The sequence below is a fragment of the Pteronotus mesoamericanus genome, unplaced genomic scaffold (genome assembly GCF_021234165.1).
Source record: "Pteronotus mesoamericanus isolate MK-2021 breed Mesoamerican mustached bat unplaced genomic scaffold, CSHL_Meso_final contig_24, whole genome shotgun sequence".
Classification (NCBI taxonomy): Eukaryota; Metazoa; Chordata; class Mammalia; order Chiroptera; family Mormoopidae; genus Pteronotus; species Pteronotus mesoamericanus.
Window position 1 is genome coordinate 16,114,019 of NW_026555100.1, and position 20,696 is coordinate 16,134,714.

General features: G+C 36.1%; 1 protein-coding gene across 1 annotated transcript; it reads right to left on the reverse strand.

Annotated features, from left to right (window-relative positions):
- Positions 1 to 2,112: 2,112 nt before the first annotated feature.
- CDK1 (cyclin dependent kinase 1) lies at positions 2,113 to 13,911 on the reverse strand. Its single transcript, XM_054572448.1, has 8 exons — positions 13,886 to 13,911; positions 11,526 to 11,587; positions 8,658 to 8,814; positions 7,684 to 7,807; positions 6,493 to 6,663; positions 4,513 to 4,676; positions 4,269 to 4,410; positions 2,113 to 2,211 (listed from the first exon to the last, which is right to left on the reverse strand). The coding sequence occupies exons 2-8, from the start codon at positions 11,560 to 11,562 to the stop codon at positions 2,113 to 2,115; spliced, it is 894 nt and encodes a 297-aa protein (XP_054428423.1). The 5' UTR covers positions 11,563 to 11,587; positions 13,886 to 13,911.
- Between the last annotated feature and the right edge of the window lie 6,785 nt (positions 13,912 to 20,696).

Genomic DNA, 20,696 nt, shown 5'->3' on the forward strand with positions numbered 1-20,696 from the left:
CAAGCACTTTTAACTTCTCTGCAACATTACTGCTTGTATATTTAAATAGATTTAAAAACCCTCCTCTAGAGTCTAGGGAGAATCTCAAAATACTGCAATTTTCAGTGTATGCTCGAGCATATCAAAGTCTTATATTGGTGATGAAATATACAGCCCTTTTCCCTCTTAAATACAGACTGAAACAAATAGAACAAGTCATTGCATGATGTCATGAAGTTTCAAGACAACTTAAACTATATGCAAGTCCAAGTTGTAAAACTCACCAAAAAATAGTGATAACTGAGCTACATCTGAATCAGCTTGGGGAACTTCTGAAAAAACAAAAAACAAACAAACAAAAAACTTCCTGGAATACATTTCCTAACTTTCAATTTCAGAATTGTTCAAGGTAGAACCAGTTAGTCCCAGGTGTTCCCAGTGCAAAACAGATTTAAAGACTACTGGCCCAGAGACAAGCTCCATTTTAAAATTAATCAGAAGCACCATAGCCAATTAAAAAATATGCATGAGATGAGGATCCAGTTAACTTCTCACCCAGTCACTTAAGCTGACAAACACTTCATATAGGACTACACAAGTATGCACAGAAAGTCACTCATTACAGCAATGGATGATAGTATTCTATCATCTCATTGCCAGGGTCCAAGTAGGTTCTAAATAGATAAACTGACTTTTCAAATTAAAGCCCATGGAGAAATCAAGGTTTCACGCTGCCTCTACCAAATCACACACGGCACCAAGCATTTAACACCATGCACTTATGTATTGCTGTAATAAAAGTACCAAGAACTAATTATATCAGATATGTTGATAGTTTCTTTTGTGTGTCCCTTCATTTATCAAATCACCCCCAACCATTAATAACTCTCTACAATGACCCCAAATGACTTCCATATCCAAGGCTCTGCATTCTCTTACTACAGGCTAACTTCCACCAGAGGACTTAGAACAAAGCCACCAAACATCTCCTAAGCTCCACTGCTAAAGTGACCCATACATAAACTTTCTCCTGCAGACTGCAAAAATTACAAGACAACATAAAGATCACCCATTACATTACCCAATCAGTTTAGTCACAGGACCAATAACACATGAACACCTCTTCTAATCATAGGTAAATAGGAAAAAAATAGAGAATATGTGGTTAAAGGAAAGATGCACACTAAAAGTGATAAAATTATTTTTACAGACATTTCTCTTGGCTTTAACAGTTAATTTAAATCAGGCTGCTAATAAGAACACGTTGAGCATTGTTACACAATTCACAAAGTTTGTGATTTTTGCTAAATACTTTTTATACAAATACTTGAACCTTCTAAGAAGGCTGCTAATAAAAACTTTATTTGCAAATTTTGACATAGTGTTTAAGTCAGAATTGAAAGCCACAATATGCAACTCCTTTGCAGTTATTACCTTTTACCAAGTCACTTAGATAAATATCTTTCATAACCTACCTAAAAAATAGGGTAGTTCATAAATTCTCTAAACTATGCCCTGCTATGGACAGCCTTTGATCTTTAACTACAAACCTTAGCAAACTTCGGCATACTCTAAAGCTAGTCTTATAAGTTAGTAAAAACCTCTATAAATTTAGCATTATTTCTCAAATCAGGGCAGTTTCCTCACTCTGAATGCTTAAATATTTAAATCACAAATTGAAATGCCAGCAGAAATTAACACGTGGCAAGAAACTGACAGAAAAATTGAAACACCCAGAGCATACAAATACTTCAAAGCATTATGAACTTTGAGCTTAACTAGCACACTTTCCTAAATTCCAACTACAAGAAAACCCAACTGTTACAAGGTTTGATATGATAAAAGTTAACTCAAATTTTCTCCAATTTCTGACATCAATATTAGAGTTATAGTTTTATTATAGTAACAAATAGTTGTTACAGTGAGATCTACACACATATACAGAAGTATTATATTTAAATTCATATAGAACAATATTTACATTTTTAAGTTACAACTTTTGAAGTTAGAAGATGAAGTACAGCTTCAGTTTTACAACAAAGAAAACAAAAATATAGAAGACAAAAATAGAGTTGACAGTAAAATATAGCTATCTGTTCTTGATACTACACGTGGAAACTCTTTGTCAGAAAGCTACATCTTCTTAATCTGATTGTCCAAATCATTAAAATATGGATGATTCAGTGCCATTTTGCCAGAAATTCGTTTGGCAGGATCGTACACCAACATTTTCTGGAGGGGAAAGATAAAAAGACAAAAGGGTTTTTATTTATTTAAGAAATGAACCATTTAAAAAAAACTCCATAAAGCCTAAACATCTCAACTAATAAGCCATAAGCTAATTGTATGAAACCTACAAAATGACCATTAGTTCCCATTAGTTCAATAGCAAACCACAAACACGACTCATCCTCATTATTTCATCCTCTTGCTCTGGAATAACCTCTTCCTAAAATTTTAGATATCTCAATAACCTCTTTTTGCTATAAATTGTGATTTAGGATGCAGGCATTCAGAAATAGCTTTAAAGCCAAGACGTACATTTAAGAAATATATATAATTATATCTACTTTGGAAATTAAACGGTCATTCAAGTTATTTACAACATTTTTTTAAAGTGTGTGTTTTTTTAAGATTTTATTTATTTATTTCTAGAGAGGGGGGAAAGGAGGGAGAAAGAGAGGGAGAGAAGCATTAAGGTGTGATTGCCTCTCACGTGCCCCCTACCGGGGAGCTGGCCGGCAACCAGGGCAGGTGTTCTGACTGGGAATTGAACTGCCAACCACTTGGTTCGCAGGCTGGCACTCAGTCCACTGAGCCACTCCAGACAGTACTATTTATAACATTTCTGACATGGTGGCAATAAACTAAACTACAGGGGTTTCTGATGTAGCTTCCAGCAAGTTCCAAATAAAAACAAAACCAGAGTGCAATGTGTTATAAACAGTTATAATGAGTCACTAAGTGAACCAATCTAATATTAATTCATATATCACCAGAAAGAGATGACCAAGTTTAATACTGACCTTAAAGTTTATCTTAAAGAAATATTAATCTTAAAATCAAATCAGCACACAGAGAAGATATACTTCTACTATCTAGTTACCATCTGAGCTCTTCTTTGGCATCTAGCATTAAGTAAAGTGCTTTGCAAATATCATGTTACTTAATCCTCACCACAAAAGGCACAGCATTAGTTCCATTTTACAAATTAAGACATGGAAGCTCGAAGTTAAGTAATTTGCCCAAGTTCATAGAGCTAAGGAACAATAAAGCTAAACTTTAAAAACAACCTACGGGACAGCTCCCTGGCAACAAAGAATGATCCAGTTCAAGATGTCAATAGTGGCTAGACTAAGGACCTCTGATTTACAGCATTTGATTTGTTTTGTTAACTGAAGTGCAATTCTTTGTATTTAAGAATTACAGAAGTTAAGAAGATAGACTGGGCCCAGAATATGGAAGGTCTTTTATGTCAACTCAACAATATTGATATACAAAATATTAAATAGCAGGTAAAGGACTTTGGACTTCACTGCAAACAACTGGGAAATCTGAGCTGAATTTGGTGGCACAATGATTTATAAGGTGAGAAAGGTGCCCAAGACCAATTAGAAGATGTATATAATGATATAGCAATAGATTATTTTTTACTATATTTAGTAACCTGCCAAAATATTTTTTCTAGAATCAAGTTACCTGAGATTTATTAAAAATTACTTCCTTCTAAAAGCTCAATATTTAAATACCATTCTAAAACTTCCTGAAGCAGCCCTAGGACAATTAATTTTTTTCAATCCTAACATGTCTTGTTTCTAAAGAAAATAACTGTTAGTTGGAAATGGCAATGTAATAGGAAACATTCTCAAGAACTGTATCAGTCCTTCACCTAATGTTTCTGCTGTAGAAGGATGGTACAAAGTAAGAAATGGGAGTTCATGCAGTAGAAGACTTTAATACTAAAAATATCAAGCAAAAAGGGAAACACCTTTAACTAGGAAGGCTGCTACAAGTCAGCAACCTAACCAACAACAACAGGCGTATTAATACTGACCTTTCCTTCACAGAATATCTGTAGCTATCAGTTAAAAAATAATAAAAATAACGAAAAGAACTAACATTAATTCCGTTCTCAAAACCACTCAGATTTCTTGGTATCTGAAATGGAGCTAGTAATACAATAAACATAACAGACATATCACTAAGTTAGTTTTCTTCCTATTTCCCAGTTAAAAGAAAGGATTGAGAATATTCAGAATCATCAGTGATAGCATAAGGGCACTCCTTACCGAGAGCAGATCCAAGCCATTTTCATCCAAGTTTTTGACATGGGATGCTAGGCTTCCTGGTTTCCACTTAGGAAATGTATTCTTATAGTCCTGTAAAGATTCCACGTCTGGCCACACTTCGTTGTTGGGGGTACCCAAAGCTCTAAAAGCCATAGCAAAATAAAAAATTATTAAAGCATAAATATCTCATTATATTCATGTTGCCTTTAAAGTTCGTAACACCTTTAGGAAAAAACAAAAATACCTGAAAATTCTGAAGAGTTGATCAATTTCTGAATCTCCATGGAAAAGTGGTTTCTTAGTTGCTAATTCAGCAAATATGGTGCCTATACTCCAAATGTCAACTGGAGTTGAATAGCGAGCTGACCCCAGCAAGACTTCTGGAGATCTATACCAAAGTGTTACTACCTATTACAAAGCAAATTTTCACATTGAATAAATATGTGGCATTAAATTACCTAAATATACATTATTTCTATTTCATTACAACTGTCCTACAGAAGGCCTCTGATAACACTTTTAAAAATTAACAATATAACACAAAATACTAAATGGAAGATATTTCATTTCTAACTTTTATTCATTAAGGTCGGGGGTGGGAGGCGGTGGGAAACAGATAAAGCACACCAAATCTTTTCTTGCTTTTGAGATCATTAAAGTGTGGATCAAAAAAGTTCAGACAGCCTTAATGTTTAATGTTTAAAAAAAAGAAAAAAGAAAAAAGAAAAGCCCATTTGATAATGAGGGATTTCGGGTGACCACTGAACAAAGTGCACATAGTGCTTAAGTGCTAAAAACATGAGTAAGTCATAACAAGTTTATTAACGGTCTGGAGCTGATCTATTATTCAGTATATAACTTATCACAATGGTAACACTTTTACCTCTAACTTAAAGTTGATGAGGTCAATGGCATTAGCCCTGGGAAAATGATATAAAACGATGATAAAAAGCCAAGACACCTAACCAGATGAGCAATGCCATAGATTTTGATCTGGGGAAAGTCTTTGGGCTCAAGGGTAGACAACTCCACAAAAGAAAGTTTCCCAATATGAACATATGCCACATAAAAATGTTTCAGTCAAGGACAAATGGCATATATGACAGTGATTCCCTAAGATTATAATGCAGTTAAAAAACGTTTATAGTCCAGTGAAGGCATAGCCACCCTAATGCTGTAGCACAACACTATGCTTTTGAAAAATGATTTAGTATAGCCTCCTAACTACATAGTTTATAAAGTCTTCAGTGGTGCACAGTAACGTCCAAAATCTTCGGATTCACTCGCCACTCACTCACTGACTCACCTGGAGCAATTTTCAATCCTGCAAGCTCCTTAAATGCCCTATACAGGTTAACCATTTTTAAATTTTTATAATATATTTTTACTGTACGTTTTCTATGTTTAGACACATACCATTCTGTTGCAACTTACTACAGTATTCAGTATAGTAACATTCTGTGCAGGTTTGTAGCCTCAGAGTAATAGGTTATATTATATAACCTAATATACAGTAGGTTCGAGGTTTGTATTTAAGTGTATTCTATAATGTTTGCTCAATGACAAAATTGCCTACCGATGCATTTCTCAGAACGTATCCCAGACATTAAGCAACACTTGACTATAAGCCTATACTACATAGTTCGACATTCCCTCCAGAAATAACAAATGAAATGCCAAGTCATCAATATAACATTGATGAGACATGTAGCTCCTAAATGTATCTGAAACAGTACCCCTTAAGCAACAAAACCTGTCTTTCAATCAATTCGATTGTGTATCAGAAATGATCTAATCAGGAGACAGAAACTACCCAGTGACTGAATAGGGAAAGTTTCATTAACTCTTACAGTAGATTGGAATAGTGAGACTGATTGGTAGGAAATAATGAGAACTCTAAGAACTATAGCAAGGAAACCCGCCCACCCCCCACAATGCTTTTCCGACATGGCCTGCTGACAAAGCATAACATCTCTCCAGATAGCAAAAAAGAAAAAAAAAAAAAAGAAAGAAAGAAAAAGGAAAGAAAGGTTCCAATTCCATTTTTACATAGCATAAAAGTAAGGGTGAATTCAGAGCTAAGGCAATAAACTGATAACTGACAGAGTCAAAATCTTTTTGAGCATTTCTTGACTCATAGAACAAATATAGAAGAAAATCCAGCAATCACACTTAAAATACCAAAATCATACTTAAAAATACCAAAAACACACAATTTACATACCTCATGTGTATATACTCTAATAGGTATTCCAAAAGCTCTGGCAAGACCAAAATCAGCCAGCTTAATTGTTCCTTTGTCATCAATCAACAGATTTTGAGGTTTTAAGTCTCTGTGTAGAACTCTTCTAGAGTGACAAAACACAATCCCTTGTAGGATTTGGTACAAATAGCTCTGGAAGAAAACATGTTAGAAAATTAACTATAACATATAATGATTTTCTAAATAACCTTGGTGAGTTTCTCTTGAAGAAAGAAGAAATTATAACGCAGTGAAATTTAACTACCAAAACACTGTCAGGCCATTTAAGATTAACAAGAAGCATTTGAAGGTTGAAAAACCTATCTATATACAATATCATGTTTGTGCACCAAAGACAAAGAAACTCACCTTATGGACACATCTACAGCTATTGAACTCATTTTGTCTTCTACTGTTTTTTGGCCTCTCATTAAGTCACAAGTCAAGTCTTCTGTACGAATGTTTCTTAAACTTTTGCTCTACACAATTGATATTTCTATCTTGAATAAAAATAGTCTTTTTCATTTCTATCTTTTACCTTTACATATTTATTTTCTCTTTGGAGACACTGGTCAGATTCCAGAGAAATAACAAAGATACTGTGATTATGTTTCAACAGATACAATGATCAGAGTATGCTGTTTAGTAGTTCAGAGATAAGTGTTTTGTAACACCCAGAGGAGTGGTTTGCTCAAGCTGGCATCAGGATAAGACATTTTCACTTTGTACACTTCACTACTCTTTAAACAATTAAGTATGCATTTATAGTTTAACAGAACATAATGCCTACAGTTAATTAATCAAAACATATTCAAAACCAGAAAAAATAAAATCACCTGCCTCCACCACCTTGCCCCAGGCTTTTGCTACTTTGTTTTACACATCTGACAGCCAAATAAAGACCAGAATCTTATTTCCAACAATATAATACATACTTATTAGTTTTGTTTTCTTGGACACTACTTTTCAATTTATAATTGGAAGCAATATTTAGTAATAAAATGGTAACTTAACAATCTAATCTGTGGGAAGAAAATGAAATACTCTTTTTTTCCTCATTCTACTTTCTAACACTTTTTCGAAGCATATTTCTATGAAACACAGGCCTTACATAGAGTAGGCCCTTTACATTCACAGTGAATAAGTACTAATAAAATTAGGCAAGCTTCCTACCTTAACAAGTGAAGAATCCATGAATTGACCAGGAGGGATAGAATCCAAGTATTTCTTTAGATCCATGGAAAGGTACTCAAAAATGAGATATAACCTGGAATCCTGCATGAGCACATCTTGAAGACTAAAAAATAAAACAATTATATAGATGAAAAAAAAGAGTAAACATTTTTGACCTCTCATAAAATAAATTCCCAAAATTTCACAGCAGCTTTAAGATATTTTCTATGACAACAAATACATACTGCTTTGGGAAAGAAGAGAATGGTAGCTTCCCTAGTAGTGAAAACCTTCCCTAGTAGTACTAAACAAGAATTTGAGAAAGAAATCTCAAGGCAGCAATCGAAAACTAAGTTGTACTATGTAGAAGTCGCTAACTGTCAAACCACTCATATTCCCAAACATTTCTAGGCTGGCTGGTTGTTGTTCAGTTTGTTTTTTCTACAGAGATAAATTATAGAAATAAATTTTAAAGTAGTATCTGACCTTAACAGTTGCTCACTATCTCTGCACGACCGCCCCCCCCCCCGATTCAATTAAATCCTAACTTGGACCTTTAGAAAGACAACCCACCCCAAAACACCAGCCCACATATTTAAAGAGGAAAGAAAATACTACTCTTTTTCTTCTGACCTAGCTTGCTATCTTAGGACTCTGTTTAAGGTATCTTTAAAGGACTAGAGCTCTAAGAATTGACAAAAGCTCAGGGAAAAGGTCTCCCCTTTCTCCCCCAGCCAGTTTGCCTTAATTTTTCAGCCCCAAATACTAATCTCTATGACCAAGCTCCTCTAACTTGGTTCCTGCTTTTAACAGCCTATTTTGTCCATGTTCAGCATCCTCAAATAAGAAAAATAGTAGGGTTCTATTTCCCTCAGTAAGGTACCTCAAAATTAAGCAAATGTAGAAATTTTCATTGAAATGCCCATTTTAAATAGCATGCAGACAATGGTTAAAATCCAGATATTGTACCATACCTGACTATATTTGGGTGACGAAGTTCTTTTAATAGAGAAATTTCCCGAATTGCAGTGCTAGGAACCCCTTCCTCTTCACTTTCTAGTCTGATTTTCTTCATGGCTACCACTTGACCTGTGGTTTTGTGTCTACCCTTATACACAACTCCATAGGTACCTGAAATAGACAAAGGAAATGTCTGCTATGTGACACCCCTCCACAAACTCAAAGATTTTTTTAAATGACTGAATTGCACAAGGTGTTAAAAGATAAAAATGTCTTGCTGTGTCCAGATAGGAAACATCTTACTCATAATTATACCCTCATCACTTCCAAAAAGAAATTGAGGACAATTATGGGTCTATAATTAAGAAATAAAATTCATGTAGTCATCACAGGCTTTCCATACATTTAAATCACCGGTAATTTTCCAGCATATATTAGAGAAATATATTGGACCCTTTGCAAATTAAATTTATCTCAAATACCCTACCCGACAATAGATAGGTATAAAATACAATATAAAGATTTGGGCACAGGAAGTATTATTAACAGGAGTCACTGTGACACTTTTAGAAAACTCTGTAAATGGTGTTTTACGTATTGCAAATATATAGTCAGTAATTCTCATCCATTAAAGAATGGGGATAAAATATTTTATTAAATGTTTATTAAGTCTTATAGAGGTCACATTGTTTACCAGAGCAGAAAAGCCTCAGGCCCTTTCAGAAGTTGATGAGAACACTGACTCTGATACTTGGGCTGCATACCAAAAGCAACAATGTCAATTTAAAGATTCTGGGGAGGGAAATGGCCATAATAAAAGATGGATTACTTAGCTAAATCAAGTTAATATACATGATATACAAAATTTTCTAGACTTTTAAAGTGCAGTTGGGAAATTCAGGGAAGTCTTGGACCTCTTAATTATTGGATTGACAAGATGTCCGTTTAGTTTTTTCCATAAAGTAAGACACGTTTTTCACTTTCACCAATAATTGACTTGGATATTTTGAGTATGTTGGCTATATCCTGTGTGTTATAACATTGCTTGTTCTCAATGAATGTCTCAATTTGATCACTATCACCTTCAACTGGTCTACCTGACCGTGGAGCATCATCCACCAAAAAATCTCCAGCACAAAAACATAATAAACCACTTTTGACGCATTCGGTCATAGCACCTTCTCCATACACTGCACAAATCTTTTTCTGCATTTCAGTTGAGTTTTTACCTTTCTTGAAATAATAAAGCATAATATGCTGAAAATGTTCCTTATTTTCTTCTATCTTCAATATTAAAATGGCTACACAAAAATTCACCAATTTTGATGTTTTCTTTTAAATGCACATTGATACAATCTAACAAAATTGTTTTGAATAAAGTCAGACAATAAGTGCTGCTAGAGCCACCAGAAAAAAACAAACAAAATTTTTGGCCAACTCAATATGTATAAAATTTTTGTTAAATAGCTTTGCTACTTTTCTATGACATCAGTATAATTTCAAAAGTTGTTAGAGTGCAATTTTCTAGAGAGAACATCTATTCTATAGCTTTTATCAGTTTCTACAATGGTAGAAAAAGATATTTCAAAGAAGGCTAAGAATCAATAACAAATTGTCTGCCTTAAGACATGCTAATCAAACTTATTTTTAACTCAGTAGCAAAATTTTTATAAGTTATATGGGTGTAATAATTTTTTTTTTCAGAAGCAGAAATCATATAGAATTTGTAAGTTATAAGAAACAGCCCTGGCTGGTGTGGCTCAGTGGATTGAGTGTCGGCCTGCAAACCGAAAAGGTCGCTGGTTTGATACCTGGTCAGGGCACATGCCTGGGTTGCAGACCCAGTGCCCAGTAAGGGATGTGGGAGAGGCAACTGATCCATGTTTCTCTTGCACATCATTGATGTTTCTGTCCCTCTTTTTCTCCCTCCCTTCCCCCCTACCCACCTCTAAAAATAAATAAAATCTTGGAAGGAAAGGAGAGAGGGAGGGAGGAAGGCAGGCAGGCAAGCAGGCATCTCCAACACTGCCCACCACACAAAACTGTCATGACTATCTTACTAGATTCCTTGTAGTATTCCTCCCCTTTTTACTAACGCATTACTTATACAAGCAGGGTTTTGGAGCACACTAAAAATATGGTTGAAACTGTTCCTTAAGCAGAACCTATATAAATTGGACTCTAGTAGCAAATTATTTTACATAAGCTATATAATTTGTCCCTGAAGCATTTAGGATGTCCTGTATAAAACTTAAGATATTTTGTTGGGGGAGGGGAAAAACAGCCAAAGGGATATTTTTATTCCTCATTTATACCATATAAACATTCTTTAAAAATGTTAATAAAATTACTACAGATAGGGAACAAATGATTATATATTATTGGTTTTAAAATAGCTTAAACATGTACATATGACAGATCATTTCAACCTAGTATAACTAAATAGAAAATTTTTAAAAATTAGTTTAATAGTCAATTATTGAAACCAGTTCAAAAAATTTAGGTAAAAATAAAATATTTACCACCTTAAAAATAGCTATAGGTGACTAAATGTATATTATGAAATTTAACATAATTCTCCTCCCAACATATATAAAAGACATCAATAGACTTATCAAAATACAAATATTGTTTTAATTGGTTAGTATTACAATATGATTATCGGGAAGGGAGGTTGTCAGGGAGTCATCAGAATAATTTCAATTCTCTTGAAATGTGAACATTTTTGGTTACTTTTGTGTTTGTTATGCAAATAACATATGTATTAATGCACATTAGTAGAGTAAGATACATTAAAGGTTAGATTTTAATAAATACTTACCATACACGTCTTCATATAGCATCATTAAATCTTTAAAACTTTTATATTAAAAAGCACTCACCTTCTCCAATTTTCTCTATTTTGATATAGTCTTCCATAGTCAATCAATAGTTATGGTAGATGCTAAAATGAGAGAAAAAAAAATTATGTGAGTATATGTCACTAATTCCAAGGTCAGTCTTAAGTTATTAATGAGATACAACATGTAAAGCAGTTTCTACAGTGCCTAGTACAGTTATTACTTTTCAATAAACATTAGTTATTATATTAAAACTATATACAAGGGAAAGGACTCGTACAATAAGATTTCCCCACAATTTCTTAGCTCCTTAAGCATTAGAAATATTTGTATATCTTATACCAGTGATTTAGCTTCTTCCAAATAAACCCTCAAATTCAGACATTAACTTATCTCTCATTCCCAAACAAAAACCAGAAGTATGTTTTCTATCAGAACACTTCTAAGGAGCACCATTGTGTGCCAAAGTTATACTCAGCTATTTCAACAAATAATGTTATTTGACATTTCTACTGCTTTATGATTTTATAAAGATAATCTTAAGACCTTAAGTGGGGAGATAAAATGTAGTCATACTGTTGATTTATTAGAAAAACTGATAAGGGTCATGGCTAGGTAGCCCAGTGGGTTAGAGCCTCTCCAGATACACCAAGGCTGGGAGTTTGATCTCCAGTCAGAGGACAGACAAGAACCAACCAATTAATGCATCAATAAGTGGGACAACAAAAGACGTTTTTCTCTCTCTCCCTTCCTCTTTTTCTCTAAAATAAATAAATTTTAAAAAGAAAAATTGTTAAAATCATAAGTGTTTAAACTTGATCAAGTGACTTTCCGTCTTTCTCCTGTTTTTAGCAGTCACATACACAAACATGATGAAAACTTTCAAGGTACTTTTTTAAACAGTAGGAAGTATCATTTCACACCCTAAAAGGTGCAATTTCACAGATAAAATTCTAATTATACCCTATATAATCTCAAAAACAAAGTCAAAAAAATACTTGAATCACAAAGAACGGTTTAAAAAAAAAGTTGAAATGCTGACAACCACTCAAGACTGCCTCAGTAAATTTGCCAATTAAACTTTAGAAGCCCAAAGCGTAATTGACTTTCTAACACACTCATCACTGATAAGAATCATACATAAAGATCACTGAGTAACTGCCTCTTAAGCTCTATTTCTCACATTCATCTTCAAAATCATTCCGGAAATAAGTAGATAAATCATCTTTTTTACATGAACAAAATTGGACTTCATTAGCCATGAATGTTAATCCTCAAAATTTTTAATTTTAAGAAATGGTAATGTACAAGATAATAAGCTTTTCTTCAATATCCAGATTTAGTATGTCTAGTGCATAATAAAACTGTTGAGCTCACTTTGAATGAACAGCTAAAAACTAACTCAATTTCAAAGCTTTAAATACACTTTAAATACACTTTAAAAAGTGGGTTTAAATACACTTCCTCCATTTTCCCGCTGTGACAATTCTAAATAAAGGATACGCTTTAGGCCTTTTGAGTGCCTCCTAGGGCTCTGTACTAATAGCTGCAGCGTGTAAAGCACCAGTTGCTCAACCACCTAGAGACTTCCAGGTATTTAGAAGTGTGTTCTGTAAGGTAGTATTAAATAAAAATTGATTGAAGATATTAAAACCCACAGATTTATGTATCTTTCGTCATTTCTTGCCGCTTTTTACTAATTCCATAGTATGTAACAACCATGAGCATAAAATAGAAACAAAAAAAAAAAAATTCAAGTTCCCTCTGGCTGTGTGCCTTGGCTAAGTCTTCTTAAAAGGCTCTGGGTGGGCAAGGTCCTGGGCACAGGGGCAAGTCAGAGAAGGCCCACGGGTTAATTCATCAGATCGGTTTCCAAAGCGCCTGGATTCAAGGGCTGGCGTGGGTACCTGGCCCAAGTGCGGTCTTGCTTTCCACCCACGGAAGCGAGGGCAGAGAGCACAAAGGACCCGGGACGGACCTTCGCATTCCGCAAGCGCTCGGCGCGGTGGAGACTAAGCACTGACTGGGCTTCAGCCGCTACCCAAAACCCTCCTTAGCCAGGTGGGCGGCCTCTTCCTGACCACAGCCGACCGAGACCCCAGAAGCCAACTCAGAGGCCAGGACAGCCCCATCCCTCCCCAGAGAAACTCCCCCCGCTCGGCGCCCCCCCGCCCCCATGCCTCTCTTGAAAGCCTGGCACGACGTAGCTCACACGGCCCGGGCTAGAGGCTCCAGGTGAAGGCCAGGCCCAGCATCCAGAGGCCCGGCCTGGCTCCGCGCAAACCCCAGCTGCTCGGCTCAGCAACCGCATTACCGCCTGGTCCCTCAATACTCCCCCTCCAAAGCCCCCAAGCCGGCCCCTGTCAGCCCCAGCAGCATGACCCTGAACCCAGCAACTTTACCCGGCTAATCACCCCGCAGCGAAAGCGGCGGCGGCGGCGGCTACCACGTCGGCGTCACTCTCTCCTTAACTTCCCAGAGCCAGCTTGGAAGGTAAGTGCAATCAGTTTCAAACTCACCGCGCTAAAGGACCCGGACCCACCAATCAGGTGATCCGTAGACTTTCAAAGGAGCCAATCAGAGACCAGTCACGCTTGGGTTGGGCGTCCCCAGTGGCTAGAGCGCCAAAGAAAAAGAAAACGGCGGCTTCAGAAAAAGCAGGAGGGCGGGCGCAAACTGAGTCTGAGCGCAGGCGCTGTCTTGCTTCCCGGGAGAGCGTCGTCCTACTGTTTCTAGTCATCAGGAATCTACTGTTGGCTCTCAGTTGGTTGCTCTCACCGCCCAACATTAGCACAATTAGTTTAGTATGTACAAATAACTCATCACAGTAGTGATACTATACTTGCATCCAGATCCCATTACTTTCACTTTTAATGCTTAAAGGTATTGCATATTTATGTTTTTCTAACCGGATGACTTTCGAGCTGGACGAAGGAGCATTTTTTAATAGTTACCTTAAGATGACAATGGAAAACACAAAGATGCTCTCAACGATGTAAAGAATATATATGTACTATATAAACGCGCTTTGTTTTACCTCACTTTTAAACACTATTTTGTATTTATTTAAAATTTTACTTATTTAAACATAAAAGATAAACTTTTACATTTTTAAAGTATTTTCACATCAGTATTTTAAATGTTCCTTAAAACAAAAAAACATCAAAATTCTATAAGGGAAGAAAAAGAGATCTAAATTATACTTTAGATAAATCACAAACTTTCTCTTTAATTTCCCTCTACCTTATCTTTAAGAGAGATTTCTGCACTTGAAAATCATTCTTAAATCTTGAAGACAATAAAAAAATACAATAGAACTGCAGATAGTAAGAGTCCCCTAGTAAGGATCTCTCTTTGCACCCTAAAGGGATACAGAACAAAGGTTGACTGCCATGACCTCTACAAACATGTGTTAGATGACCCAGATTAGGATAAGGAATAGAACTAGTATATCACATTTAAGTGTTTGATATCTTTTTATACAATGAGTAGCATATGTCATCTGACCCTATATGTTGCACAATTTTATGTTCCTAGATGACAGAGGTGGAACATTCATAGTGGGGGTAGGGTTTTAGAAAAGCTCTGCCTAAACCTTATAACTTTTAAAACTTACTTTTAAAATCCTAAATTCACATTTTAAATGAAAACTGACTACCCCAGCGAAAAGCTCTAAGAAAGAAGACTGTTCTCCATTAGTTGAAGGTATTGATTTGAATGAATGAATAAATGAATGAATGAATGGAAAAATATGTATCTTTCTCTCTGGGAGGCCCAATTAACAAATTTAATTTTATATCATCTTAAGAACAGGCAGCAATTCATTATATCTGATCTACATTCAATATAAAGAGAACACAAACTTCCACAGAAATTCTTTATTTTTAATTTTAGCTAATTATCTTTGTAGGCATGATTGTAAATTCGTGCTACAGTTTATTACACTTAGGGTCCACTTATATTCAGCATCTCTAAAGTGTAATGCTGTGTTTTATAGGAAGAAAAATGAATCAGCTACAATTCCTGTTGTAGGTGTGCGGTGGGAAAACAATGATTACTTAGAATACTTTTCTGCACTTATGTTGTAACATGCTATAAGGTGATATGAGAACATAGAGGAGGAAATTACTAATTCACACAGAAAAAGTGACATTTGAACAAACAGGAGAAAAAAATCGTGCGGTATGCCTTCTAAGTACCAGAAATGGCATGAGCAAAGCCCTAAAAGCCTGCCCAAGTAATTCAGGATGACTTCATCATAGGATGCAGGGTATCTGCAGGGTTATGTAGGGAGGAGAGTTTGGAGTCAGAATCTTCAAGAACCCTGAATACTGTTGTAAGGGGCTGCTCAGGAGAAGTACAGCCTTGGAACCAAATTTTAGAACTATTTTAGAGGTGATATATAAATAGAACTGAAGAAGAGAGGATGGAAAGGCAGGTGTTCCAAAAATTTTCACATTTATATTTTGATAAAGTCTACTTGGATATAAAAGGAACTGAACACAAAGTTTTTGTTTTGTTTTTAGAAATAAGTATTGCTGTCTAATGAACTATGCTCCTCATCCATCCCACCCCCAAGAAATTCATATATTTAAGCTCCAACTCCTAATGTGATGCTATTTAGAGATGCAGGTCTTTGGGAGATAACTAGGTTTAAATGAGACCATGAGGTTGAAGTTTTTACAGTGGGATTGGTTCCTCTTATAAGAAAGGACACCAGAGAGCTCAGTCATGTGAAGATACAGCAAGGAGCCTCCATCTATAAGCCAGAAAGACAGCTCTCACTGGAACCTGACCATACTGGCACCTTGATCTCAGACTTCCAGGCTCCAGAACTGTGAGGAAATTAATTTCTGTTGTTTAAGCCACCCAGTCTGTGGTATTTTGTTTTGACAGGCCAACATACTAATACCAGTGGTTTTTCAGATAAAGAGAAAAGTTTGAGAAACAGTTACATATAACCACAATAGTCCCCCCCCTTTTTAGTAATTTCACTTTCCACAGTTTCAGTTACTTACAATCTACTGTGGTCCAAAACTATTAAATGGAAAATTACAGAAATAAACAAATCATTTCAGAAATAAACAAATCATGAGTTTTAAATTGTGTGCCATTATGAGCAGTGTGATAAAATCTCGCATGGCCCCACACAGATATGAGTCATCCCTTTGTCCAACACGTCCACGCAGTAGACGTACCCAACGTCCCGCTAGTCACTTCGTAGGCATCTTGCTTATCAGATCAACTGTCACAGTATCTCAATGCTTGTGTTCAAGTGGCTATTATTTTACCTAATAATGGCTCCAAAGTGTGAGCAGGGATGCTAGCAATTTGGGAATGCCAAAAAGAAGCCATAAAGTGCTTTCTTTAGTGAAAATGTGAGTTTTAGACTTTATAAGGAAAGAAAAAAAGAAGTATGCTAAGATTTCTAAGATCTACAGAAAGAACAAATTTACCCATGAAATTGTGAGGAAAGAAAAAGACAATTGTGGTAGTTTTGCTGTTGAACCTCAAACTGCAAAAGTTACGGCCGAAATGCATGGTAAGTGTTTAGCTAAGATGAAAAAGGCATTTACTTTATCATACATATCTATGTATAAAAACAAAATGTGTGTGTGTGTGTGTGTGTCTGTACATATATTCTGTCTTGGAACATATGCTCTGCAAATAAGAGATGATCACTATACATAAAATACCCTGGAAGGAAATGCAAGAAACCATTAACAATGTGCCTCTGGGAAGTAAAAGAGTGACTGAGGCACAGAGGGGCAGGGAGACTTTTGTATCGTTTGAATTTTGAACCGTGCGAGAGTGTATATCCTGGCCCAAAGTTGAATGAATGAATGAATCTTGCCAAGGCCTTTTTTGCTATGGGATACAACTCAGAGAAGTTGCTGAAAATTTTATCGAGAGGAGAAGACCGATCTTCTTTTCCATTAATTCTGCAAGTAAAATGATGAAAAAAGCAAGACATACGGTTTCAAGATCTTTTTATCAAAACTGAAAACATTGAACTATCATGGTTGTTCCTGACTTAGGCATTTTTCTAACAAAGTAATAGGCAATTTGGGGGCAAATTTTTCAAAAAATTCCATAATAAACCTTATCATATATAACCTCCATGGCCCCACTCTCATTCCCCCAACAAAGGAGAGTACAAGCGGGATCACTGTCAACATTCTGGCCTCCGTACTTTAAATGCACAGGTGTCAACCTGCATCAGTCTTTCATAGGAGTTTCAGGAACTAATGATGGGGTAGGGAGAAGAGATTCATCCATCAGCCTTGGGACCAATGAGGATCATTGGGTCTTCCCATCTAGGTGAGGAGCAAATGCTTACAGTGCAATAGGTAAAGGCTGCTCTGTGCAGAGAATGCTGGTTCTTAGGAGGAGCATGAGTGCAGTGGTGGGCGGAGGGGTCAAACCAGGCTTTGTAGTAGAGGTGGTATCTGAAATGAGTCTTGCAGAGTGAAGAGTCTGCCCAGCAGTCACACAAGTAGGGAGAATTTACTCGTCCATGGAGAACAAATAACAAGGCATGTTTGATGGACTGAAATTAATTCAGCAAGGCCAGAATATAAAAGGAATCTGGTGGTTGGAGAAAGGGTCAGAAATATAGGCTAGGGAGCTAGATACCCACAACTCAAATGGCCTTTATGAGTCATGCTAAAGGATTTGAATTAGATAATGATTATGACATGTAAATTTTTACAATTTCTGTCAAATTTGAGAAAACATCGTTTTTCTCACATATCTGTTTATACTGCTGCTCTAAGTTTATGTCCTACAAGCACAGGAATTATAAACTATTCTAATTTGCATGATTATAAACTTCCAGGTTAAAAATTATCTGATGTATTTATAATTGTTCATGCTGTGTTAATAAGTATATTCCTGACACAGGAGAAGTTCAGTTTAGATGAAGTAATGATGTAATTTTATGCATCTGAAAATTGGAAGAATTTTCCACAGGTTAGCTTCTCTATTACCCATTGCCCACTTACACAGAGGTCAGATAATATCTCTGAATCTATACCTTCATTCCTGGATGCCAGGAGAGTCAGCAGAATGACTTAAAGGAGTATCCCCAGAAACCATTCCTACATTAGGACTGCTGCCAATAACTCGGAAGTGTGTGGATAAATAACTAGCTACCACGAATCCTAAACTAAACACATCCTCAACTCAGTTTCTCCCGAGCTGAATCCCAAAAATGTCCATGGTCCTGCCAATGCCACTGGACCGGTGAGGAAGAATGACTGATGGGGAGTGAAGTGGAAAGAAACAGCAGCCTTAATGAATTGTGGTAAAAATACCTTATTTTATATAATTTACAAACACATGACCATGTGAACATTCCTCTCAGAGCCCTGGAAAGGGTCTGTTCAAAGGCAGGACCCTGACCTTAAAGCTTCATTAGATTCATCGTGAATCTAACTCTGACACTAGCACACAATTTTATGCATATTTGGAGGCAGGGAAAATGATCAAGGCTGTTGTTTCAGTTGAATCTCTTAGATATTTTTGGTATTTTTTATAGATTTTTAATGTCACTTAAATTTTATCACAGTACTGCTTATGCCTAAGGTAGGCCCTCCTGTCAGAACTGAAAATTTATTGTGACAAATAATTCATTAAACCTTTATCTTTGTAGAGTCAGTCTGGTGATTCAGGGCAATGGATTATGACTAGATCTCCAATCAGGTAAAGAATTAACATAAAAGTTTATTTTCTAATGGTGTTAAACAAATGAAGTCCTAGTTTAATTCAATAAACTGTCATCTGGAATGATACAGGCCTGGGGTTTCATGTTATGAAATATTCTGCTTCATTTTAAATGTTTGCTATCAATGACAAATCCCAAATAGCAAAATTACAATAACATGATCATACTGCTAAAATAATATAGAACATAATTTACTTTTTCCTCAAAAATGAGGTAGGCACCCGACTGTCTTGTAGTGCCCAAAGGCCTCCTTGCAGACATCAGTTACCTGACTCTGGGCTGAGCATCATTTCACACCACCGATGCCATACTGAAATATCACAGAAAATTAAACTCTTTGAGTTCCATTCACCGACTACTTGAATGCCTTCTATTTGCCTGGCATTATTTGAGGGCTACTAAATATACAAAGATGAATTAGACTATCTGTCCTCAGTGAGCTTTACAAGACGGACAAATAAGAAAAATATACCAAGTGATTATGTTTCTTTTGTGCTAATGATCTAATTAATTAAGTACCTTCCTTCAGCTGGTGTTTTGAATTAAGCACTATGGGAATACAAAGTAAAGTGATGTTGCATTCAGATAAGATAACAAAGGAAAGACTTCATCAGCTGTTTCACAATATTTGATAACATTATGAAGCCTAAGCACTCGCCTTCCTAAGCTTCAGAGTTCACATGGAAAACGTACCAAAAAAAGTATTTTAAAGAGGAAAGTAGATATTCTCATTCAATAAAACAAAAACTTCTTCTTATCCCAGGAATTGTATTTTATTTTGATTCTTTCTTTTAAGATTTTATTTATTTACTTTTAGAGAGAAGGGAAGGGAGGGAGAAAGAGAGGGAGGAAAAATATCAGTGTGTAAGAGAGACTGGTTGCCTCTCACAAGGTCCCCAACTGGGAACCTGGCCTGTAACCTAGGCATGTGCCCTGACTACAGTCAATCCCAAACCACAGGCTCAAAGATGAGAGGTAAGAGGAGAGACATTCAAATGGTGCTATGGGTCCAGAGACTGACTGCCAGGGCTCAAATCCTTTTAAATCTTGGCTCCTGTCCTTATCTGTAGCTTCGGGCAAATCACTTCATTTCTCTTTGCTTCATTTACTCAAATGACGATAATAATGGCACCTCGTTGTGTCATATTGAGCATAAAATGAGGTAATCCATGTAACATTTACTTAAATCAATGCCTAGCCCACAGCAAGCACTCATTCAAATATTTTTTCCCAATCATGTTTATCACTATCTGTCCCTCCGGCAACAGAGACTTGAATGACTTGCTAGGGGGTCACAAAAGAGGGGGGAAAGGACTCTGGAGGAGGCCGATAAAGCTTCATTAATGACAGGATCCTTGCGTTGGGTTGGGTTACGTAGACAAGCTGACGTTTGTTTAAACAGGAATTGAAGGAAAGGAGCCAGGAAAGGAAACAGAGGTGGCAAAAGAGATACCTGGCTTATGGGAAATTTACAAAGGGAGCTTGTA